Here is a 27159-nt window from a genome sequence, read left to right as displayed (position 1 = left end):
CAGAGGAGGAGGTTAAAGGAGGAGTTGGAGTGGGAAACGAGGTGAGGGTAGAGGGAGGGAGCGCTGTTTGGAAAGAGGAGAGAGCCCTGTGGCTTGGTGGGGAAGCCTGACTGGCTGACAGAGGCCGGAGAAGGTGGGGGCTGCTGTTGCTGCTGCTGCTGCTGCTTTTGCTGTGATGCTGATCCTGTCCTGCACGGGGCGGTGGAGTCAGAGCCCAAGCACCAGCTGCAGCATCGGCGGCGGCGGCGGCGGCGGCAGCGGCACCTGCATCACCTCCAGATCCTCGCGCCCAGCCTCCGGGCTCTGCTCTCACTTTCCCGTCCAGCACCTCCCGGGTGCAAGTGCCTGGAGTTCTCTATGGATGTCAAGGCAACTCCCAACGGGGTGGCCACCATCGAGGACAGGATCTTACGGATCACGGGCTATTATGGCTATTATCCGGGATATTCCAGCCAAAAAAGTAAGATCCCCCTGAGCGCGGTGGGGTTGTGGTGGCAGTGGTGGTGGAGATGTTGGTGGTGGCGGGGTTGGCTGGAGGCAGTATTTCGGTGAGACGGCGAAGGTTGCGAGACTGGCTTGGGGGTGGGGTGGGGACTACCTGGGCGACCTGCTGCTGCCGCTGGCACCTGCAGGCGAGACAGACCGGTGGGCATCCGGGGTGCAGTCCCTACGAGGTTCGAGTCATCCAGGCCACTTCGGGCACAAAGTATCTTTCAGTGGCCCCGGTGCTAAGCCAGGAGAGAGTGGAGCAGGAACCGTTTGTAAGAAATAGTTAGGAAACGGTCGCAGTCTTCGGGGGCGGAGGTGCAGTGGGGTGAAGGGAGGATGGACAGCGGAGCTGTCCGCGAAGACCCTGGCTAGCGCTCCCGAGGGGGCAGGAGCACCCTGATCACTCTTTGGCCGTCAACAGAGTCTTCTAACATGGCTGTTCCCTTCAGACAGGCATTAGGGAACTAAGTTGAAGGGGGTTGGAAGAGGGGGGGATCAAGAGAGGGTCGAGGTCAGAGCTTGAACCAAACGTGGTTTTTTTTTTTTCCCCTTGTGTGCTGATATGAAGAATCCTTACAGCCCCGCACATGCGACTGTTTGTTCACTTAAAGGCTCGGGGTTAGAGGAAGGTTCGATCTTTTAACCTCTTTCTTGCGCAGAGTTACTCCTGTTTTAACGCCTTTTGTACTGTGATAATTCTGGGTAGAAAAAGCAACCCCTTGGGATCAGCACAGAAAGAGCCATGCTTTATCTGCTCCAAACCCCCGAATGCGTTACAAGGACTGAACAGAAGAAGCTGTCCAGTTCTCGTCTTCCTTTCCGTTGAGTGAAATCACGTAGAGCTCTGATGCTATCGCATTTCTGGAGCGGCGGGGCACCTTTGATGCCCAACAGTGATCTTCTGCAAAGGTATTCTCCCAGCCCAGGGAGGTGTCCAAAGGTCCATGTTGTGATTAGTTCTGGCAAACATTGAAGGGCCTTTCCCCCTGAACTGAGGGAGTCACAGCAGATTCAATAACAAGAAAGCGGATTTTGGTTTTTCAATATCTCATCATTGCTCTCTGGCAGCCTAAAGGAAGCCCATTTGATATTTTGGATGTTTTTAATTGGAAGATTTTGAGCTCCTGCATTCAATTCTGAGTAATGCTTTCCTTCACATTTATTTTGGGGGGAATAAGTGAGAGGTCCTCTAAAATGGAAGATATCACAACGATTCCACAAATGAGAGAAAAAAGGTTTTCCACAGAAGTTCCCTCCCCCCATCCCTTCCTTTCTTCCACAGTAATTATTCTTCAAGAGCCTTGCTCCAGGACTGTCATTGCACTGGTATTTTCCAGGATGATCTTTTATTTTGTTTCAGGAAAGCCTTTTGAGTTGGACCATTCCCGAGTACTAGCTTTTTCACATTTAAGGCTTAGATTATTCATTTTCCATGCAGAAGTAATTATATAGTGTTAGAATTTTCTGGAAAGAAAATAACACACTATGCAAGGCTGTTGGAAAGTCTTTGTGTTAGAGCTTGAGGAAACTTTTGAATGTCTGTGTTTGCTTCTGGAAAAGGGTTTCTTTTTAACCCTAGAAACTGGAGTTGTCACTAGCATACTTTGTATAAATTGTATGCATTTATTTCTTGGAAATTTTAATTAGATACTGTGGGATTTTAGTAATTTAGAGAGCCTGATAGTTTCTGTGCCCTCTTTGGTTCTTAGGGATACTTATTTTGTTTAACAACAGTGTTTTTTTCTAATGAAAAACAGAAGATAATGTGGGGACAGTGACTTTTGAATTAGGACATTTAATAGGAAACTTTGTGACTTTTCCCATTATCTGTACAGATTAGATTTGCATCTTGATACCAAAAATGAGGAATCAAGGAAACTGCATTAGTTGAACTAAAAAATGAAAGGAAAGGGAAATGAAAAAATACATTTAGATTGGTTATTGTTGATGGGCATTTTAAACTAACTTAAAAGATACAGAATTTGTATAGACTAGAGAGTGATGCCCCAAAGGATAGTTAGAATTAACTATTACTAAGAAGTAACAGAAATGTAGCCCACCCTTAGTTCTTTGCATGTCTACAGAGGTGGAGAGAAGGTTGCCTTTGAACTCAGTGAGAGGCTGAGGGAGGAGAGAGTTGGAGAAGGGCCAGACAGTTGAATACCATGAAATAATCCTGTCTTTAATGCGGGATTCTACTAGTAAACAAACAAATTGAATCAAACCAGTGCAATTGATTCAGGCCAATTGATTCAGCTGTTACCAGGAATTGAGGAACAGATTTTGGAAGCCTAGGCATGAAGGTGAACAACAGTAATGCATTGTACATCATATTTGAAAGTAATGTGACATTTTCATCTTGTGACTAGTTCTATTGAGTCTTAAACTGTGGGATGGTCTCAGATCTGGAATAGATTACCTTTTGGAAGTGGATGGAGGCTTAGTTCTAGGGAAATGAACAAGTACCTAGCAAGTGATCTCAGAATCATAAACTTTGAACTACAAGGAACCTTAGCTGTCATCTAATCTAACTTTCTCATTTTACAGATGAGGGAACAGAGACCCAGAAAGGTTAACTGACTTGACTAGGGTCACATAGGAAGCAAATCACAGAGACAAGATTCAGACCTGTGCCCTCTGACTTCCAAGTGCAGTACTTATCCACTGCCTCTTGCTGCCTCTCTCATTGAGAGCACTGCACCATCTCCCAAATTCAATACAATCCACTCTCCAATTCTAGGATCAGATAATTTCTCCTTGTGTCTGTCCATAACATGCATTTTGTTGGACTAACAATGGACAGATTATAATCAAGGCAGGATGCAGTCTTTATCACTTTTATTTATCTTTTTTTTGTGTGTGTGGATTGTTAATCTGACACTCTGAGTGGCTTTGGATCATTGCTGTATTCTAAAGACTGATACAACAATTCGATACATACACAAGAGCATCTGAAAGACCTCAACACCTATATATAGGACATCCTACAATGGCCTTGGGTAGCTAAGTGGTGCAGTTGATAGGGTGCTGGGCCTGGAGTCAGGAAGACTCATCTTTCTGAGTTCAAATCCAGCCTCAGACACTGATTAGCTGTGTGACCCTGGGCAAGTCACTTAACCGTATTTGCCTTAGTTTTCTCATCTGTAAAATGAACTGGAGAAGGAATGGCAAACCACTCCAGTATCTTAGCCAAGAAAACCCCAAATGGAGTCATGAAGAGTCAGACACAAATGAACAACATGGCATTGGTGAATATTCTTGAGAAGAATATGTCTCCTTGATATGCCTCATTTCATATTGAAGACCAGATGATCACTGAACAAAGGTATCCCTGTCCTTGCATCTGTCAAGAAGTTTTATTCGTTCTTAACATTGTTGGAGGAAGACCTTGAAGGTGGCATTTAGCTCTTTTGAATCAAATGCTTTATACCATGTACATGGTCAATGAATATGTTGGAGGAGGATCTTCTTGCTACCCTTTAATGCCCTTTGCTGTCACAATTGCTGATGCATCAGAAAGAAGCCTAAGAAGGAAATGATTTCTTTTGCTAGGTTGGCACTGGGAAAACATTCTATAGAATTGTAGGTTATGAGAGTCCCCTCTGTTAACCTCTGGGTCATTCTCCTTGATTTAATCCTGTCTTGGCTGAAATGGAATTATTTTAAAATAAAATTTAATTGATATCCTTTATTTTTACATATCTATGTTTCTCAATATATCCACCCTAGTTCTCCCTCCCAAAGAGATACTTTATTAAACAAAAAGAAAGAAAATTAGGAAAAATTAGCCAAGATATTGAAAAAGTCTGATACTAAATGCAACATTCCATGCATATAGCCCTCAGCCTCTATAAAGATGCCTCTTTCCTTAGTGGCTTGCCTTCTGAAACACATGATGGGAAACTGGGGTGTCAGGACCATTTGAGGCCTACTGGGATGATAATAACCTCACTGCTGATGATAAGCAGCTTCTTATCTATTTGGTGTCCACATTCCTTTCTAGGTCACCATGACTTGGACATACAGCCTCTAGTCATCTTGTAGTTCTACATGTAGGATGACCAAAGCCTTGAGATGATCTTGGTATTGGTCCCAAGGGCCGCTTATTCCTAAAGTCTTTCAAGTCTATATGTAGAGACTTGGTTGACTTAGGATTGTGAAGTAAGGTTGAAGCTTTAGGGGATAGCTTGAACTTGGGTGGGGCAGAAAGGCCCTTACTGTCCTATTCCTGGGTTTCGTGGTATGCCATTTGTTGGGGATGGATTGCCTCCTTAGTAATTTCATGATTCAGAAGTTTTGTAATACAATGCCTGGAGTGTAGTAAACACTTAATAAATGCTTGTTGACTTTGTCTGACTGACCTTGAAGGGCAGCAAGTGCAGTGCTTTTGTGCCTTCTTCTACCATACCCAAAATTGCCTATTTGCAGTAACAGCTGTATTTGCCTTGACAGCCACAGCTGTCCTATTCACTAATTGATCTGTTCATGCCTGGTATTTTGGCAAGCTCTAAAGTGGGATCTAATTGCCACAAAACCTATGGGTTTTCTTCACTCCATCTTTTGCAGTCTCCCATTAGGGAACCAACTGCAACAGAAATTCATCTTTATTGTGGCGATGAAAAAGATTCAAGAGACATAGTTTCTGGGTAATTTAATTATTTTATTAATAAAGCCAGAACATCTATTAATAAAAGGATGGTAATTTGGCCATCTCTCTTAGACCAAAGACAATCATGGCAGCGGTTCAGGGCTTATATGTTCATTTGGAAGAGGGTTGGCAGTCAACTTTGATTGGTTAACAATTAATGAAAGAATGAATATTATAGTGAGGGGCTAAGAGTGACATCGTATGACCATTGGACAGAGACTATCTTTATGCCCAGATGACTCCCAGCCTTGGGCAGTCTATTCAAAGAATTTATGCCGCATCTAAGCCTGAGCAGAACACAGTGGCTACTATACCTGTGGAGTCTGAACAAGAAAGTCAGTTCAATCTCATTACCAGCAATATCCTCCACAAGACTGAACTTTTTAAAATCAGGACCTTAGGAAAAGGGGGAAACTCTAGATCTCTCTGAATCATTAGTTATTAATAATCATTTCTTTCATCATGGAAACAAGTATGCACAATTTCCCATCTTAGTCACCTCAAAAGGGACAAAAGGGGATTCCTATCTGAGGCCTCTACCTGATTTAATGGGTTTTAGAGAAATGTGTTCTGTAATCTCCCTAAGTAGATGGAACTCTGCTGTGAAGTGGATCTTTTCACTGCTCCATTTGACCGTGCCCTTGCCAGCCATTGTTTGGTGATAGGTCAGGTTGCTATTTCAACTTTTTGTGCAACCTCCCCAATTCCATGGTGATGAAAACTTGCTTATGCTCTGACTCCTCTGTGGAGGAGACCATGCTCTAGGCATTGGAATAGGACAAACCCAAGGTTTTCTGTAACCATCGGTTACAGTTCCCAATTCTCATCTTCACTCCCTCCCCCATTCTTCTATAGTCCCAATCTCAGTGGGATTTAGTACATTTTCCAGTAAAAGTTTTGTGTGGAGATCGTATTTCCAGCCAGTGGCCTATAGGTTCTTACTCTCCGTCTTTTGCTTCCTTCCCCCTTTATCATCATCCATTTCAAATGTGCTGTTACCAAGCTGATCTCTGCACACAAAGTGCAATCTTTAAAAACGTTGAGGTCTGTCTCTAGCTGCTGAATTGATGGAGACAGCTTGCTTTCACTTTCCATATGTCGGCTATGTGGCTTGTCCAGGACCATTAATAATAACAAGGGAATGCTTGACCTGGCTCTTCCTTTATCTTCCATGTCACTCTCTTTAGCATTTAACCCCTTCACGTCAGTGGGTTTCTTCTCTCAGTCCCATTGAAAGCATTCTCCATATGCTACCAGAAAGGCTCTTGCCATAAGGTACTATGCTAGTATATCTGGCCCTCTGATTACCTCATCCTCTGCATCTGTATTACCTCTTCCCTCACTTCAACCACAGTATGAACCATGATGCCGTTTAAAAAAATTATTTAGTATTTTATTTTCCCCCAATTACATGCAAAAACAATTTTTAATATACATTTTTAAATATTTTAAGTTCCAAATTCTCTCCTTCTCTCCCTCCCCATCCCCCCCATTAAGAAAGCAAGCAATTTGATATATGCAGATATGCAAAACCCATTTCTATACTAGTCATAGAAAACATAGACCAAAAAAAATCCCAAGAAAAATAAAGTAAAAAAAGGTACACTTTGATATGTATTCAGACTCCACATGATGCTGTTTTGATCCAAATCCTACCAATGACACCAAAATGTTGTAGGTAGACTGAGACTGGATCAACAGTTTTGGACAATAGAGTATTTTTGTTGTTCAGTTGTTTTTCACTCATGTTTGACTCTTTGTGATCCATTTGGGGTTTTCTTGACAAAGATACTGGAGGGGTTTGCCATTTTCTTCTCCAGCTCATTTTACAGATGAGAAAATTGAGGTAAACAGGGTTAAGTGACTTGACCAGGGTCACACAGCTAATAAATGTCTGAGGCTGGATTTGGACTCAGGAAGATGAATCTTCCTGAATCAGGGCCCAGCACTCTATCCACTATGCCACCTAGTTACACTATAATAGAACATAGATAATGTTAAAATGTGATTTTCTAAATCAATATAAGGCCTGTAGGGATCCTTATGTACCAAATTAGTGACTTCTTCCATTTCTAGTCAAAATTTTTTTTTTCTATTGAGCTAGATTGTGGAGGTCTTTAAATGACAAGGAAACAAATGTTCACTTTCTCTTAGTTATAATAGGGAAACACTCAAGATTTCAGATAAAGTTTCAGATGAAGGGGGGACCTTAGAACATATTTTTAAGTTGTTTAGAAGGCAATTTCTTACCTAACTCTTTTTAAGTGTGATTAGGAAATTGCTGTGCCCATTAATTTTACTACTATTCTGTTTTCAAACAGCTTTCCCACTTTGGAGGTTGAGATTAGTTTTTCCCTTCAGAAATTGTGTTTTAAATTGAAAATTAGGTAAGTGAATTAAAGACTCACAGGGAGAGAAAGTTTGAACTCTTTGGCCCACGTATGCTACCAACTATTAGGATGATGATGTTATAGGCTGGTATAAAATTTCCCAAAGACAGCAGACTCTCCTACTTTTGATGATTCACAGTCTAGGATTTACTGCTGGAGCATAGATTATTTAATGTAACCATTTTACTGATGAGGAACCTGAGGACCTTGGGGGTTAAGTGATTTGCCCCTGTTCACATGAGTATTAAATGTCAGGACTGGTATTTGAACCCAAGTCTTCAGACTACAATCTGAGTACTTTTGCAATCAGACCTGGGCATTAGAGTGTGTTTAGATAATATTTCATTAAATTACTGACTCTGTGCAATATATCACAAAGCATTTCCAGGTGTCTGCTTAGATTGATGTTTGGCTTTTGCTGTGGCACACCTAGCCTCCACTAGAGAATTATTTATTGAGTTCCTTGGAAGTGCTATTGATTCAACAGTTTGAATAACATATTCCTCAGTTACTTCAACAATCTAAAGTGACCTACAATACTGTGTATTCTAAACAACTTCTGGAAAGTATAATACTCTGCAAGTTTTAGTTCTGGGCTAATGCCAAGAAGGTACACTTAGTGTGAGGTGTCAGAGATTATTACAAAGTCTAATATTTTGTAAATTAGGTACAATTGGAATCTGTCAGACCGATTCCTAGCTGGAGATAAAATTCAGTTCAGGAACTAGAAATCAAAACTAAGTTCTCCAGCTTCATTGTCTATACTTACTTCCTTTTTTTGGAAATTTGGAACAAAATTGCCCTTTTGCCAGTTCTGCTACTCCTTTTCTGTTTTCATGCTCTTTTGAAGACCATCGATGTTAATTCAGAAATCATGTTTTCCCACTTGTTTCATTACCTAGGATGTAGTTTGTTGGGCCTGATGAATTGAATTTGTCAACTTGAAATTATTAACTACTATCTATGAAGAATGTTTTCTCATGATCTCCCTGCATATGTTGGGTATGAATTCTCTTTTGATTCTGGACTTTCCAGTCCAAAGGATCATTCTTTTTTTTTTCCTTGCTTTTTTGGTGAGGCAATCAGGGGTAAGTGACTTGCCCAGGGTCACACAGCTAGTAAGTGTCAAGTGTCTGAGGTTGGTTTTGGACTCAGGTCCTTCTGACTCCAAGGCCAGAGCTCTATCCACTGCGCTACCTAGCTGCCCCAGGATCATTCTTCTTGAAAGAGAAATCATAAGCAAAATAAAATAAATGTTAAACAGCATTACTTTCTTTCTGGTATTATCTTACCCTCCCCACAGAGTCCCATTCCTACTTTTGACTTTCTTCCTCCCCTAATATAGCTTTAACTCCCACCAAACTCTTTTTTATTGCATTTTGCAATTATTACATTCAACTTGTTGAGTTTTAGTGCCTGGTTTGGCTACACTCAGTCTCTTTAGACAACTCTTTTTTCTTCTTACTGAAATTGCTTTTCTTTTTTGTCTTAGGTTCAATTCTTAATGGCTTATAATTCCTCTTAGCCTGACTTTTCCTGTGAACTTTTAGGTCATTGTGTCTTACTCATCCTTTTGGGGGTGAAATCCTTTACATCAAATTCTAGGGTCCATGTCAAACTATACTTGGGTTTTCTCATCTTCTTCAAAACCACTTACAAAAGGGAATGGCCACTTCCTCCTTAAATTTATCATCATTTCTACCTCAGGAACCATTTCAGCCTTTTTGGTGAGAATTGAGTGCAAAATTAAAGTTCCCATTGTTGCCTGCTTCAGTATTTGAAGGATGGAATTATCATTAAGGCAAATCAAGAAAAAATTACTATTCCTGCCTGAGTGAGACCTACAATAAAGAACTGGATAGTTGAAGCTCCTTATCACTATTATAGCCTGCCTCTTTGATAGGATCTGCTTATCAGTCTCCTCAATTTAGTTATCCTTCCAGATTAAAGATTATTTGTTACTGCCATCTTACTTTGTCAAAGTACAAAGTAAGAAGAAGCATTAAGATCCGCTTTACTGCTGTACTCAAAGAACCATAGGACTTTTCCATTTGATTTCAATTAATCAAGCAATTAACATTTATTAAGCACCTACTATGTGCCAGGCATTGTGGCAAGCACTAAGTATTCAAACAGAGGCAAAAGACTGTCTTTGCTCTCAAGCAGCTTACAATTGAATGGAGGAGACAGCATGCAAATAAATATATACAAAGGAAGCTATATATAGGATAAATAGGAAATAGAGGGAAGGCACTAGAATTGAGGGGCTGGGGAAGGCTTCCTATAGATGGTGGAATTTTAGTTGGGACTAACAGGGAACTCAGTAGTTGGAATGGAGGATGGAGAGCATTCCAGGCAAGGGAAATAGCCAAAGAGAATGCCTGCTGTTGAGGGATGGAGTGTTTTGTTCATGGAGTAGCCAGGAGCCAGTGTCACCAGATTAAAGAATAAGTGTTGGAGAGTAAGGTGTAAGAAGACTGCACGAATAGGAGGGGTTAGGTTATCGTGGTTTTCAATGCCAAACAGAGCATTTTGCATTTGCTCCTGGAGCTGATAAGGAAATACTGGAGTTTATTGAGTCTAGGATAGATTGGAGTGGGGGTGTGCTTGAGGCAGGCAGACGTACCAGCAAGCTATTGCAATAATCAAGGTGTGAAGGCCTGCACTAGAGTAGTGGCAGTGTGAGAGGAGAGAAGGGGGATTATTTAAGAGATGTTGTGAAGGTAAAATCAACAGGTCTTGGCAACAGCTTGGATATGGGGCTTGAGACAAATGAGGAATTCAGAATGACTCCTAGCTTGAGGGCCTGAGGGACTGGGAGGATGGTGTTGCCCTCTACAGTGATGGGGGAAGGGTTTAGGAGGGAAGATAATGAGTTACATTTGGGACATATTGAATTTAAGATGTCTACAGGATGTCTTATTCAAGATGTCTAAGAGGAAGGTGGAGATGTGAGGTTGGAGGTCAGCAGAGAGAAGATGGATAGATTTGAAAATCACCAACATAGAGATGGTCATTAAATTCATGGATGCTGATGAAACCACCAAATGAAGTAATATAGAGGGAGAAGAGAAGATGACCTGGGACAGAACCCTGAGAGACACCTATGATTAGAAGGCATGATCTGGAGGAAGATGTAGGAAAGGAGAGAGAGAAAAAGCAGTCAGGTAGAAGGAAAACCATGAGAGTGGTATCCCAAAAATTAAGGAGGAGAGAGTGACCAACACTGTCAAAGGCTGCAGAGAGGTCAAGAAGAATGAAGACTGAGAAAAGGACATTGAATTTGGCAACTGAGAGATCATTAGTAACTTTGGAGAGAGCAGTTTTGGTGGAGTTTAGCTACAAAGGGCAGAGAAGATGGTGGGGATGGAAGGATCAAGTGATAAGATGGGAAGCCAGCTAGATTGTAAGGGATGAAGAAGAGAGTGAGAGGAGAGAAAATGGAGGCACCTAATGTAAATAGTCTTTTCAAGGAGTTTAGCTACAAAGGGCAGAAGAGTTTCTGGATGATAGCAGCAATGGGAGGATCAAGTGAAGGCTTTTTGAGGAAAGAGGAGATATAGACATGTTTGTAGGCAGTAGGAAATGAGCCAATAGATTAAAAATAAGTGAAAAAGTGGGGATACTAGAGGGGGATAATCTCTTGGTAGATTGCTGGAGGAGCATTTACTTGGAAGTCCATCCATCCCCATTCTTCCAAGTTCTACCCGCATTGGTGGATGTCCTGATTAGTGAGGGTTTTTTCCCTTTGACTTATTGTGATCATAGTGCATTTGGACTGTCGGTGAAACAGACCATCTGGCCGCCTTGGTTTATGACTTTTCTTTAATTCCCTTGCCTAAACAAATTCCATGTGGCCTGTGTCAGGAAGGATGTTCCAATTCTGCTCATTCAAATGCTGAAGGCTACTTTGGATGCTAGGAATTCTAATGGAAATCCTCCTGAGTGATGTTTAATAAACCTGTCTTTAAGGCCCTTATTAGTCATCTCAACTTCGATTAAGTTTTGATTACATTTGCTGGGATAGTAGGATTTCATGGATCTCTCAGGAATAACTTGGGTTTGTCTTCCAAGAAAGAGGTGGAGGGAGGAGAGATGTCATGTGTTTGGTTCCTTAGAACATTTTTAAAGGTTTAAGATGTGTTTTTCTAAAGGATATAGAGGTGCTATAAGAAAAGGGAAGTATGAGAATGACCTGTTTATTATTTTATATTTTGACATTCTAAATGCTTATTTATAGATTATTGCACTAAAGCAGGAGTACTGCACACAATTATGATGTAATTGTAACATGTGCAAGGCTGAGGTATGTGTATAATTTTACCCTTCAAAGTCGGAGGCAAGCAAATCAAAAAATAACTTTAGTGTTAACTTCTGTAACACACAGAGAAGCCATGCTATGGAGTGATATCCAGGGCATGAAAACTTGGAATTTTCTATCAATGGCAGCCTTCAACATTGTTTCAGTGGTTCTAGGATTCGGACAAGGAAAGAATAGGGTTCACTTATGATGATCATAGACTGAAGAGGACAATTAATTTAGAAGAGCAATTTCCATTGTCAGATCATTTACATAAAGTGAAGAAAATTGTTCCTTGTCTTAAAAAGTGGAAACTATGTTAGCCAATTAAAATGTCTACTTCCAGAGATGGAAATGAACACTTATTTATCTCAACCTCCAGCGATCATAGTTACTTTGGGCAATTCCATGACATGGGCCTTTAAAGGTTTCTATTTGATACTGTTGGGGTAAGTCAGTAGAAAAATAGGCTTTGCATTATTGAAATTTCCTTTGTTCAGAGCCAATATAACTTCCATTAAGCATGGCATACCTGTACTGGGCAGCTAGGTGGCACAGTGGATAGAGTGCTGGCTCTGGAATCAGGAAGACTCATCTTGTTGAGTTCATATCTGGCCCCAGATGCTCACTAGCTGTGTGACCCTGGACAAGTAATTTAACCCTGTTTGCCTTAGTTTCCTCATTTGTAAAATGAGCTGGAGAAGGAAATGATGAACTATGCCAGCATCTTTGCCAAGAAAAACCCAATGAGGTCATAAAGAGTCAGATATGACTGAAAACAACTGAGCAACAATAACAACTTATACTTCCCTTGGAATTATCCTAGAGAACACATTTTTTCTTCTTGCAGCAGGTGGAACTTCTTGTAAAAAGGTTTTTGTATAAAAGATGATTCTATTTTAGAGTCCAAGCTTTGTTTTAACACTCCTATGTAGGTCTTACTTTTGAACTACATAATTTCCATTCTTCTCTTCCCTTTCTGAGTATTTCACAAAACTTCATGCAAGTATTAGTGGAGGATGATCTACACTGCGGGAAAAAGGCATTAAAATTGAGGCATTTGTACATAATTTCTATACATTTGTATACCTAGATGATTGTCTTAAGAATTTTTTCAATTCCAGGATGAATTGTAGAGTTGATGAAATCACTGATTTTTTTTTTTTTGGTGAGGCAATTGGGGTTAAGTGACTTGCCCAGAGTCACACAGCTAATAAGCATCAAGTGTCTGTTCTGAGACCAGATTTGAGCTCAGTTCCTCCTGACTCCAGGGCCAATGCTCTATTCACTGTGCCACCTAGCTGCCCATAAATCACTGATTTTTTTTTAAAGTTCAGTTTTACTTCTATTTAATGAGTCCATCTGTTAAACTAAATAATCTCTGTTTTCTCAAAATATGAAACAGAGGCTTAATTGGGAAACAAAAATCTGCAGGATGCCAAACATTCTGGGGAAAATAAAATAATTCATTTAAAGAATGTAAAGAAAATAAAATAATTCATTCAAAGATACAGACACAAGTAACATTCCATTAAAACAAACTTCCTAAAAAATTTTACACAATTGCCTCTTGATTTATTCAGAGAATGATTATGTAGTCCAAATGATTATGTAGTGTCCAAAATGGGGGCCATCGCCTCATCACAATGAATTGTGGCTTGACCCCAAGGGGTTTTAGTCAATCAGTCGGAGAGTGGTAAGATGGGTCATATCCTGTCTTCCTTGCCATAGTTAACCATGGGGCTGATCTCCAAAGTGACCACTCTCATCCATATCCCGCAGTACTTCTCTACTCTGCCCCTTTCTTTTACTCTATAAGCTCTCAACCTCCCTGTTTCTGAGCCAGGTGTCAGTCCCTCAGAGCAATTAGAACCTAAATACTATTACCCATAGCCGGTAGCTATACAGGTACTATTGGGACAATTTCTCTGCCCTCAGGTAAACTGAGCATAGGGATATGATCAAGGTGCTTTCTCCTCTACATGTCAGCTTCTTCCCAGAGTCTTTTTCCACCTTTAGGGGCCTCTCCCTGAAAACAATCTTCTCTCAAAGCAGAAAGTCAGGACAAGGATTTCTTTTCTCCGGAACTCTTGCCAATTCAGCCTCTCACACAGGCACAGAGCATTGAGTAATCATTCTCCACCAATGAGGAGAGTTTTATGCAAAAGAGCTCAAGCCTCAGTTCACAGGTGGAATAGAGTGAGTCTCACATGATGATTAGACATGGGTAGGCTGTGAGGTTTTTCTGAAATTTCATTATATTATCTTCCAAACCCACACTTCTTAACTTCCCTATTACTGACAAGGATACCATCATCCTTTGAGTTCCCAGGTTCATAACTTTTATGTGATATAGGACTCTTTGTACTATATCTTTCACCCTAACATATACAATTAGTTGCTAAATCTTGTCATTTCTACTTCTACAACATCTTTCATATGACCCCTTCTCTCTACTCAATAGCTGCCCCCCTAGTTCAAGTCCTGATTACCTCTAGGTTCCCAACTGGTCTGTCTGCCTCATTGCTTCCCCCTTCAATGCATCCTCTGTTCAGCTGCCATAGTGATTTTCCTCAAGGCCTGATGATGTCACTTCCCTATTTGGTAAACTCCAATGACTTCAATTTGACTCCAGGATCAAAGTTTTAAAATGGAGTCTTTAAAAAAATTTGGATATATTTTATATCGTATATTGTTATTCACGCTACAGTGCATTAATCTAATTTGTAAATAAGTAAATATACATATATTTCAGGTGAGTCTTCAACATTTTTTTACTGATATGAGTACATAATCAAAAAAGTTTGGTGGCCACTGGTATAGTCTGATGGTTATTCAGATCTCTTCCACTTCCTTTTAATTTTTTTGACTATTTTGCTGTTTCCTAGAGGTGGTCAAAAAAGGGAGAAGAGGTAAAAATCGAATCAGTCATTTGCGGATTTTCAGGGGCCTTGACAACTGGTTTGCTGGCAACAGAGAGTTTTAAAATCTTGGTTGAAATTTGATTTGGGAATTAGCTGTGCGTTTCACTCATCTCTATTATCATTGTTCCACATGACCTTGATTAATTGGGACTTGGCTGTGTCCATACAATGGTCTATGAACTGAGTAGTCTACAAATTGTGGACATCCTAACATATTAGCTGGACTTTCTTTTCTATGCCCTTGAGAAAGAGAAAAAAATGTATATGGAGTCCTAAGAAATCTATATTGGAAGTCCTTTCACCCTAGACATAGGCTCTGCCAGTGGTAGAATGCTAAAAACTAGGTCTGCCCTCCTCCCCCCAGTTTTTGTCAGTTCATGTTAGCTTGTAGTTAGATGGGAAGGTTTCAGCCTATCTATCTATTTTTGTTCTTTGAGAGTCAGCTTGCCAGACAAGAAGGATTTGATCTAATTATAGTTAGAGTAAATAAGATGTTGCCACTTCTATTGTACTGGTATTTGGATTTTCTGTAAATAAAGTTTTACCTCTTCTTTATGCCACTGCTCCTCTCTGCTTCTTGTCTTGATTCAGTCTCTTTCACCAGCAGTGCTGGTCAATTCTGATCTTTAATGAGAGTATATGTGGTGCTTTTGAAATTGCAGATCTTTTTAATTTGCAGGTTAGTAGTATATCTTTATGTATATAGAATGCATGATTATGGCTGTATCTGTATACCTGTGAGTATAGGACAGAGTCACCTTGAGCAAGTCACCCTCCCTAGGTCTCAGTTCCTGTGTCTGTAAAATGAAGGGCTTGGATTTATGTGACTTCTAAAAGTTCCTTCCAACTCTGGTTCTACAATGCTATGAGTTGACACTATTTGAAGTCTATAATTTATGACATTTAGTTGCAAATTGCTATGGCTGAGGGGAAGCAAAGGGAACAAATCTTTGAAGGGGGATAAACAAACCCTTTAGTGTGCTGTGTTGTATTTTGCTGGGGATGTGCAAGGTCCTATAGCAGCTGCTTCTGTTTGAACAGTTTCCATTTTCAGTGATCTCATGGTCCTTAGCTTTAACCAAGACAATCTTTTTAATGTTGACATTTTGCCTTTTTTAAAACTGTTAAACTTGGTGACCCTTATTCTTTGGTCAAGGGTTTTCTGTACTGGAATATCTGGTTACTCATTCTCTCTCTCTCTTTCAGTTTTCCATTATTTCCAATATTTTGTGGAGGTTTAATGACATGGAATTTCTTCTGAATTTCATTTAATGTTGCTATAGCATTTTTAACGTGTATATGAGTAATGGAACAAGATGATTCCTTTGCTAGAATGCTTCCCCTTTGTCCCTCTCCTCTACCTTAAAGGGTCATATTGGGCTGATTAGCAGATGTTGGCAACATCCTTATTTTAGATGTACCCCTGAAAGGATATGGACTTCTGGGCTTGAAGGGTAGAAACAGTGGTCAGTGTGAAGTAGCTTTCAAGCATGGATTTGTGAGTTGGGCTCCCCTGTTCAATTCTTAGACCTAAGTAGATCTCTTGATTTTTAAAGAGACCAAGAGTCTAGGCTGGGCAGCTCTGATAATGTTTATTTTATATATTCATCACATATGACCTCCAAAAAGGTAAATACCTCCCAGGAAGTAAGTGGTAATTATGGAAATGCCTTGAAACTCTTTATGAATAAAAGGTCATCCAGGAAGTTTTTCAGCCCCAATGGGTTCACCGCTTGAGGAATTTGCTTAGAATTATCAAGGAGCTGATCAACGCAAGGTAACTGAGAATCAGTCAGGTCTATGATTTGATATGGTCATTGAAGAAAGTAAAGGTATAAAGGTATAAATACCTTAAAGGTATTTTAATAATTTTAATAAAGGCATAAATTAAAGATATAAAGATATAGATAAAATGGAAATCCACAGGCCTCTGAGAAAGACTGAGAAAGACAACCCCTAGATCCACAACACCAGAAATCATTCCCCTGCCATCTTGTAGTAAAATTCAGCCTGAACTGGAGACAAAATATAATGTGTATGGAAATGCCATTGCCTTGGAGCTGACTCATCTGATTTCAGCTTAGCATGCTCATGTCATCCCTACCTCGTCTAAACACTGACACACAATATGGCAATAACATTGCTGGTCTTGGAGTTCTTGACCTCTCTCAGTTCTCAAAGTAGTAGAATATTGCAGTAGCCTTTAAAAAGATTTCATTGATATCTTTTGTTTTTATATTGCCTAAATTTTTCCTTTTCTCTTTCCCTTCTCCCAGAGAGCTATGTCTTATAACATTTTTTAAATCAAAAGAAATAGAGAAAAAATTAGCAAAACCAATGAACACATTAAAGTAATCAGACATTATATTCAAAGATCCATACTTGTGGATGCCAAACTCTGCAAAAGAGCTTTTGGGAGGTGACTTTTCCTATCTCTTCTTAGGCCTGAAGCTTGTTCTTTATAATTTCCAACATTGTTTAATTTGCTTTGTAGTGATTTTCTTTCCATTTGCATTGTTGTAGACATTGTGTATGTTTATGTCCTGGCTTTGCTTGTTTCACTTTTGCATTCATTTTTGCATCACACATAAATTCAAATTCATCTTTCATGCTTCTCTGTACATCATGTTCACTGATCTTACTGCATAGGAAGATTCCATTATATTCATGTATCACAACCCATTTAGACATTCCCCAGTTGATGGATATCTGCTTGATTTCCAGTTCTTTGCTATCACAAAAAGTATCGCTATAAATATTTTGGTGTGTATGGAGCCTTTCTTTTTGTCAATGATCTCCTTGTGGTATATGCTTAGCAATAGAATGTCTGAGACATAGGATATGAATATTTTAATTACTTTAAGATCTGTGTATTTCAAAGCTACCTCCCTGATATCTGGACTAATTCACAGCTCTTCCACAACTCCTCCGACATTAATTAGTCTCATTTTTGGGTCTTCTCTGCCAATTTGCAGGGTGTGAGGTGAAACCTTAGAGTTGCTTTGATTCATATTTCTCTTAATGATTTGGAGCATTTTTTTCTTTTGAGAACATTTTGTTCATATCCTTTGACCACTTTTTGTGTTGGGGAATGGCTCATGGTCTCACATATTTCTGGAAGTTGTCAAAACATCTGAGTAGCTTCTAATTAGTCATCTCACCTTTAGGGCCTACCTCTTCAACCAGAAATTGCTGGTGGCTTAATCTTCCTTATTCTCATATCTCATCATGTTTCTGCTCTTCTCAAAACTCAAGGCTCTCCAAAATCTAGTTTCGACATGCCTTTCCAGACTCATCTCACCATATTCTGTCTTCTGTACTGCACGTTCTAGAGAAAGGAACCATGTGCTCTCCATCACACCTCTTCCTCTTGGAATTCTCAGTTTCCTTCATTCTCAAGTCCCACTTCCCATTCCTGATCCCCTCATTTGTTAGTGACCACATCTCACCAAAACTTTGCACTTACTTTTTATAAATTTTGTGTTTATTCTTCTGTGTCTATACCATTCCCCTCAATTAAGATGTAAGCTCCTTAAAGGCAGGGACTAGATTTTTCTTTTATTGTTCCTATCTTTATGGTCCCATATTCTAGCTTAGTATCTAATACTTATTAAGAACTTGATAAATACTTGTTGAATTGAACCAAACTCATCATTTCTGTGCCTTTTTTATATCATTCCCTATGTCTAGAAATTTTTTTCCTTTTTCTTCCTTCTCTGACTCCATTCAAGGTCCATCCCATCTTCCCCTATTGAAATCTCTTGTTGTTGTTGAATTGTTACAGTCATATTTGACTCTCTGTGATCCCATTTGGGGTTTTCTTGGCAGAGATGCTGGAAAGGTTTGTCATTTCCTTCTCCAGCTCATTTTACAGATGAGGAAACTGAGGCAAATAGGGTAAAGTGAATTGCTCAGGGTCACACAGCTAATAAGTGTCTAAAGCTAGTTTTGAATGCAGGTTCTCCTGACTCCAAGGTTGGCCTTTATCTACTGCACCATGTAGCTGCCCATATTGAAATCTCTGCCATCCTTTGAAGACCTACCTAAAATGCTACTTTCATGAATTCTTCCCATACCTTCTCACCTTCAGAAATGATCTTTCTTTTCTTGGAATTATTTATTATAGTCATTAGTTTACATATCTATTCTTCCATCTGCCCCATTGCCTCCACTAGACTGTGTGCTTCTTGAAGGCAGGCACTATTATATTTATTTTAGTAGCTGGCCAGGTGCCTCTAATATAATGGCTTGTACACTATGAAAACTTCATAAATGTTTTTTGAATTGCTATAAAATGAGATCTGCCTTACAACTGAGGTGCTTGCTTGGTTTGTGATCTTAATTATTGTGCATTTTAATACTTGATAGGGAGCTGGTATTCATAAAGGTATTTTATTATTATAAAAATAAAAGAGAGGTAGCAAAGTTAGGTATGAAGCCTCATTGTATATTAAAACATACTCAGATGCTACCATGAGGAGCAAATTTGGCTTTTGCCTTATATAGGAATGGGCAGATAGGTGGTGCAGTGGATAGTTGAGCACTATGCCTGGAGTTAGGAAGATCTGAGCTCAAATTCAGCCTCAGATGCTTACTAGCTGTGTGACTCTGGGCAAGTCACTTAATCTAGTTTGCATCAGTTTCCTCATCTGTAAAATGAGCTGGAGAAGGAAATGGCAAACCACTCCAGTATCTTTACCAAGAAAACTCCAAATGGGGTCACAAAGAGTCAGACATGACTGAACAACAACAACTATACAGGAATACGAAATTAGAGCTGAAGTATAAGCATAGTGTTCAACTATGTGTTCAAACCTTGTTCAATATTTCGTTGTTTCTCAGAATTCAATTGTTTCTCTTGATTCTGAGATGATATATTTCTGTATCAGTGTCTGTCAAGAGAGTGTTAGTTTCAACAGAAGCTCTGTATGCTTAGAAAAGTGGGGGCAAGCTGTTTAGGTGTTATGGATTTGTCTTGGTTCCCCTGGGACCTCCATGAGGTTGAAGAGAAAGTGTGACAGAAGACCACAGTCCTGAAATGTTTCCCTTAGCTCTAGATGGAAAACTCAAAATGAGCTTCATTTTTGTAAATATACATTCCTAATGTGTATGCTTTGGCATGCTGACTTAATGTTATGCAATGAATATTTGGCCTTGTGTCTAATTATTTTTTTGTTATGGTAAATTAAGGCATTTTCTGGTGCTGAGTGGGGAAAATTACAACTATAGTTTATCTTTGTGTCTAGTGTAGTCAAAAATGACCTGGAATATCTTTTCTATTTTGCTGAGTTAACATAAAAGAAAATTAGTCATCAAATATGAAACTAATTATTGGTCAGTGAGCTTACCGTACCATATAAAAGCCTCTCTTTCAGTTTCCAAATCTTTATTTCCTATGCAAACAGTGACATATTTATCAGTCAGAGATAGAAAAAGAAATTGAATATCTCTGTATTAGCACCTCTTGAACTGACCTAATTTATAGAACCTGGCCATGGCAAAAATGAGTGATGTGGAAAGAGCTTAGCACTAGGAGGCAGAAGACTTGACTTCTAGATCAATTAATCACTCAATCAACAAACACTTATTAAGCCCCTATTATGTGCCAGGCTTTGTGCTAGGTGGTGGGGACATAAAGAAAAAGATGAAACAGTCCCTGACCTCAAGGGGCTTGAATTCTCTTGAAGGAAACAACTTATGCAAATATAAGTACATACAAAATAAATATAAGGTAATCTGAGCGGAAAGAATTTCTATCATTTTCCTACTTGAGCAAAACACCCAATCTCTATAGGCCTCCATTAACAAATCTATAGAATGGGGATAATAATATCCTTCCTTTCTGAAGACGGGGGCTAGACCAGGTGGTTACTTTTAGAATCCTTCTGACTCCAACCTCTTTGATGCTCTGCTTCTGAGATGAGAATCAAACAACCAAAAAGGTAAGGAGATATGTCCACAATGATACCAATCCAGTAAAGGGGTCAGGTAGGCCTGGGCTGAGGATAGCTATCAGGTTAGTTATCAAGTAAAGCTATCAAGGATAGCTATGCTGGTAAATGTTTAACAACCAGCTCTCGGGGGGGGGGAGGGGGGAGCGGAATGCTTGCACTAAACACTTTTAAGTTTGGTATGCATTATTAAAACTTTCTTAAGTCTAGACAGTTAACAAAACAATAAAACAAGCCCTGATTGATAGAGCTGCGTTCTAAGGCTCACATAGACAATTTTACAATCAACTCTCTAGTCAGTTTGAGCTGGCTGCAGCACACCCCTATAGCTTATATGCCTTTTTCTAGTGTTGTGCTTGACATAGCTTCACCACAATGTGACTGTTTAGTTTTGTCTGTGGTTTCAGGGTTTGTCACATGTCACTAAATGAGTTGTTACACGTAGTCATTACCCTAGTTCAGATTCTCCTCTCCTCTTTTTTGGACTACTGTGTCTCCTAAATGTAAGACCTATGTACCAACGTGAGCTGGATGTTGTCAGACATGAGATGGAAAATTTAAACATTGACATCTTGGGTGTCAGTGAACTTAAATAAATGGGAATGGGTGAATTTAATCCAGGTGATCATTAGTCTGGACAAATCAAAAGCTGGAATTAAGGTTGCTGGAAGAAATATCAACAATCTGAAATAGGCAGATGACACCACTCTGATGGGAGAAAGTGAGGAAGAATTAAAAAGCTTCTTGATGAGGGTGAAAGAGGAGAGTGTAAAAGCTGGCTTGATGCTTAATATTAAAAAAAAAAAAACTAAACCTATGGCAGCTGGTCCCCTCACTTCCTGGCACATAGAGGGAGAAGAAGTGGAAGCAGTGTCAGATTTTATATTCTTGGACTCAAAGATCACTGCAGATGGTGACTGTAGCCGTGAAATTAAAAGACACTTGCTCCTTAGAAGGAAAGCTGCTGTTGCTGTTGTTCATCCTGTTTTCAAAAAGGACCGATGACTTCACAATGCAATGGGTAATGTCTTGACTTGCTCATGAATTGGATTTAAGTGAGGCAGGATTACACAAAGTTGTCAGCCTCGCTTTCTCTTCCAGAGTCACTGAAGTCCAGTGGTAGGACAAAAGTCAAGATGATTGGCAATGGCCTGGGATGCAGTAGATGACCATGGTATCTTTGTTGTCTGACCAAGCTCTTAAGTGCTCCACAGTGCCTGCTTCAGCCACCTTCATGGCTGTTGGAACAAATTGTTCTCAGCTACCTCTTCCAACAGGGGAAATCTTCACATGCTTGGGTAGACATGCAAATCTGGGCAGCATACTGAAAAGCAGAGACATCACCTTGCCAACAAAGGTTTGTATAGTTAAAGCTTTTATGGCTTTTGCAATAGTAATGTATGGCTGTGAGAGTTGTACTATAATTAGAATTGATGCTTTTGAGGTATGGTACTGGAGAAGACTTTTGAGAGTTCTCTGGACAGCAAAGAGATCAAATCAATCAATACTTAAAGAAACTAATTCAGGCTATTCATTGGGAAAGACAATACTGAAGCGGAAGCTTAAATACTTTGAACACATGAGAAGACAGAACCCAATGGGAAAAAAAAATCCTGGTGTTGGGAAAAATTGAAGGCAAAAGGAAAAGGGATTGCAGAGGATGAGATGGATAGACAGTGTCATGGAAGCAATGAACATGAGCTTGGACAGACTTTGGGAGATGGTGGAGGATAGAATGGCCTGGTATGCTGTGGTTCATGGGGTCACAAAGTGTCAGTCATGATTGAATGACTGGACAACAACAGTCTCCTAATTATTCTTTCTTTTTCAAGGGTCTCCCTTGAGCTGCCGATTTGACATTTTAAAAGTCCATGTCATTCCCCTAATGAAGAAACTGCCTCTGGCAGAAGGTGGAAATTGAGAGAAATACTAAAGGAAGCCAGGGAAGTCAGAAGCAGAGTTGAGGAGGGCGGGCATTCCAGGCTCCATTTTCTGGGAGTCAGGAGATAGTGTCTTATTCCAGGAATAGTGAGACCGGTGTTGAATGGTAGAGTAGATATATGGGAATAAAGTGTAAGAAGACTGAAAAGGTCAAGTTGTGAAGGGCTTTAAAAACCAAAAAGTCAAATTGTATATTTGATCCTAGAAGTAATAGAAAACTATTGGGTTTGTTTAATAAGGGAGGGTCATGGTCAGTCCTGAGCTTCAGGAAGATTACTTTGGCAGCTGAATTCAATACACTTCAATTCAATAAACATTTCTTAAGTTTTTATTATGTGCCAGGAACTGTACTAAACACTGGGAATGGAAAAATAGGCAAAAGACAGTCCTTGCCCTCAATGAGCCTACAGTCTGATGAGGGGAGATAATATGCAAACAAAAGTATGCAAAACAAGCTAGATACAGGATAAATAAGGAAATAATTGAGAAGGGAATCACTAGAATTAAGAGGGGTTAGCGAAGGTCTTCTGTAGAAAGTGGGGTTTTAGTTAGGACTTAAAGGAAGCCAGGGAGATCAGCAGTCAGAGCAGAAGAGAGGGAGACCATTCCAGGCATGGGATTCCTTGCAAGAGAGAATACCCAGAGCTGAGAGATAAAGTGTCTTGTTCATGAAACAGCTAGGAGGCCAATAAATGGAGGATGGACTGGAGTGGTGAGAGACTTGAGGCTTGGGGACCAATTAGAAGGTATAGTCAGTTTTCTAAAATGGAGAATTACAATGTTCAACATAAGAAAACTGTAAGATACATTCATTTATAATAGTGAAAGCTTTAATGAAATTCTCATGACTATTTTCTGCGTTTCTTTGGAGTAAAAAAGATGCGATCAATCACATTTGAATATTTTTTTCACTTGACTGCTTATTAGTCATTTCTCTGCCTGGGTAACCTAAAAATAATGGTTAATGTTGTTTCTATTTTACAAAGATGTTATTGGATCCACAAATTTACTCAGTCCTCTTGAGGAGGAAGAAAAACCCCTTCCAAGATATTCACTTGACAAATTACTGAAATGAAATACAATTACACTGTAATAATTCCATTGACTGCATCAGAATAGCAGAGAAAACAGCAACCTAGATCATGCCCTCTTGTAATCTGTGAAGCAGAATTAACCATAATGCCAATGTATATTTAAATGTTGAATGGCTCTCTGAAATGGCCAAAAGCTCAGTAGAGGATTTCCTAGCATTGCAGATACTCTATGCACAGTTCTTGGTACAGTTGCATGGTTTTTACTGTTACTTCAGGCTTGATTTGCCTTGCTTCAAATCAATTGTATGATTATTTACTAATCACTTATGTACTAGGCCCTAGGATGGGCCCTGAAGGAGAAATGGAGATGAATAAGACAGAACCCCTGCCCTCAAGTAACTTGCAATCTAGCAGGGGAAGTAAAGCCTCGGAGGGACAAAAATAGCATTTCTAATGATCACAATATGATGTGTGCTTAGTAGGTGTATGAACTTTGGCCTCAGTATGTGTAGGAGTGCCTAATAAATGGTTGTTTAAAAAAAAACTTAAAAAAATCTTTTTAAAAAAAAGAAAAAAAAGAAAACCTGAGGAAGAGAAAGATTGCTTTTGACTGAGGGGAGGATCATTGAAAGCCCTATCTAGGAAGTAATGCCTGAGGTAGGCCTGAAAAGGTGGGAAGGATTTCAACAGGCAGAGATGTGGGGTGGTGGTGGGCATTAGATGTAGTTTGGGGTTAGAAGGAGGGCATTTCAGGTGTTGGGAAAGATGTGAGCATGGACACAGGGGCAGACCAGACCTAAACAATTTTAGAGCATGGCAATTAATCCAGTTTCACTGAAACAAAGAGGAAATGAATGGGGATTAGTAAGAGAGAAGACTTGAAAGACAGAATGCCTGTGATGAACATTCCATACTTCATCGGGTAATTAATTTTCTGCTTGAGACACTGAGCCATTCTGAAAGCTTTCTGGAACTTTGAATGATGTCCTTATCATTGCTGCATTTAGAGAATATCCAAAGTTGTCACCCTGGAAAGTAGTTCTTTTCTTATCCTGCTTCATCCTCTTAAAGAATGGGCCTTCTTTCTTAAGCCTTTTATAGTACATGTTTTTGGGAGGGTTAGTTGTTGTAGGGGTTGGGGAATTTAACTGAACATTTGTGCTTAGATTTACCTAATATATCTGATTTTTTTTTAGTCCTTTATGGAATCAGTTTCTTCCTTGGCCTTTTTCCCCCTTGTCTTTGCCAAGCATAGATTTTGTAAAAAGCAAAAAGTAACTTTTTAGATCAGGTTACAGGAAATCAATTTTGCTCTTCATTTTTCCCTCTTATCTAATAATTCTCTCGTGATACTTTGTCTTGAATCTTGAGCTTTTGAGCTTATGGAGTTTTGTGGGTTTGCGGACATTGCATTAGAAATTGATTTTTAGTAGATGGAGCTGGTTTTATAAATGGTTTGAATGGGGCTGCCTTCATGATGTGTGTAAGGGTGCCAAGGACTTTGTCAGGATGGCATAAGTGTAGCAGAGATCACCAACTTATACTTAAATAGTTAAGCTGGTGACTGCCAAAACTTTTCTCCTTCCTTCATAAGGTGGTAACTTCCAAAGACAGGAAGGAAATGGAAAGAGTTAATTGAAGAACAAATTAAAGGGTTATGCATCTTTATCCTTAGCATCAGAAAGACTCAGTGGGAATCCTGGGAAGATGGCCTTGTGAGAATATTTCTGGGGCAACTTCCCTCTACCTTATCAAATAATACAATTAGAAAGTCCTCAAATTCAGTATACTCATCAGGGACAAGAAAAAGAGAAGTGAAAGAACCTGTCTTAAGATAATTCTTACAGAAAAATAAATGGAAAACCAACTCTGACCCTCGTTCTGTGCATTCCCACCTCCCTTACGTTCTCCGCTGTAATAGCTTAGACCACTACCTCAGTTTGATGTTGTGATTCTTGTGGTGGTTGCAATTTTAGGCAGTTAGCTTTTGAAGTTCCACTTTGCAGTGTCTTGGGGTGTGAGATCTTGCTCTGGAGTGCTCTGAGGACTCCTGTGGATTCTGGCCCATTCTTCTAGCTCCTTAGGCCAAATGCTGGCCACACTTGTGTGGCTGCTGCAGTCTTAGACTCATGGCTTCTACAGTTGATCTTATGGAGGCATCTCGGAGGAATGCCACCAACAGTAGGGAGTTCAGGGCTGAGAATCAGACCAGCTTTGAGTCCTAAGGAGAAAGAAAGGGGCTAGCTATGGAGAAGGATAGAGCCTGTGGAACAAGAAAGTAGAGGAGGGAGAATGCTAGAAATGCACTGATGATTAAAAGTAATTAATACAACATGGGAGGAAACAGGTGGTGGGTAGAAGGAAGAGAAAGAAGGGTGGAAGAGACCTAACTTCATCCCTCTCAGAAGCACTGGGGTTCTGCACCCAACTTCTTCACCACCCAGCTTTGGGGCCTAAGAACTAAAGAAAGCCAGAAAGGATGGCAGAACTCAGAATAATCGGCCCATTAAAAGTCAAGAACAGACTCTATTACAGGAAGTTGGAGTCTTCCTGCAGCAGTATCCCTAATGTCCATTCTTACCCTCTGAGAAAAACAGACTTCATGTGCTTTAGGAATCTGAAGAAAATAGAAAAAGTCTGCAAGGGCTAGGAAGGGGGAACCGGGGAAGAAAACAAGAATTTATTAAGTGCCTACTAAGTGCTAGGTACCATAATAAGTGCTTTACAGCTATTATCTCATTTGATCCCCACAACAATCCTGTGAGGTAGGAGCTGATATTATCCCCAGTTTACAGGTGAGGAAACTAAGGCAGACAGAGGTTAAATGACATGCCCAGGGTCACACAGCTAGTAAGATATGAGGCCAGATTTGGAGTCAGGTCTTCCTGACTCCAAGCCTAGCTCTCCACTGCACCCTCTAGCTGCCTCTGGGAGCGGGGCACTGTTCCTTTTATTTTTACTTATTTTTTTTTTGTGTGTGTGAAAAACTAACTCTATTTCCCTTAATCCTATTCCACCCCACATTTATTTATTCTATTCTTTCTTTTGACCTTGTCCATCCTCAGAAGTGTTTGCTTCTGATTAACCCCTCTTCCAATCTGCCCTCCCCTCTTGTCCACTTCTCCCCCTATTCTCCTGTAGAGTAAGATAGAGTTCCATACCCAATTGAGTGTGTATGTTATTTCTGCCTTAAGCCAAATCTGATGAGAATAAGATTCACTCATTCCCTCTCACCTTCCCCCATTTCCCCTCCACTGTAAGAGCCTTTTCTTTTCTGTTTTTTTTGTGAGATAATTTAGCCCATTCTACCTCTCCTTTTCTCCTTCTCCCAGTATAATCCTCTCTCACCACTTAATTTTATTCTTCAGATATCACCCCTTCATTTTCAACTCACCCTGTGCCATCTATTTATCTATCTATCTATCTATCTATCTATCTATCTATCTATCTATCTATCTATCTATCTATCTATCTATCTATCT

General features: G+C 39.8%; 1 protein-coding gene across 1 annotated transcript in view; it reads left to right on the top strand.

Annotated features, from left to right (window-relative positions):
* The first annotated feature begins 357 nt into the window (after nucleotides 1-357).
* SLC35F4 (solute carrier family 35 member F4) overlaps nucleotides 358-27159 on the top strand; it is a 274043-nt gene continuing 247241 nt past the window's right edge. The window contains exon 1 of the mRNA XM_027842885.1: nucleotides 358-460. Coding sequence (XP_027698686.1) covers nucleotides 358-460 — 103 coding nt within the window. The remainder of the gene's footprint in view (nucleotides 461-27159) is intronic.

This window comes from Vombatus ursinus, unplaced genomic scaffold (genome assembly GCF_900497805.2).
Source record: "Vombatus ursinus unplaced genomic scaffold, bare-nosed wombat genome assembly UNPS02014893.1, whole genome shotgun sequence".
Lineage (NCBI taxonomy): Eukaryota > Metazoa > Chordata > Mammalia > Diprotodontia > Vombatidae > Vombatus > Vombatus ursinus.
This window is presented reverse-complemented; position numbering and strand designations above follow the sequence as displayed.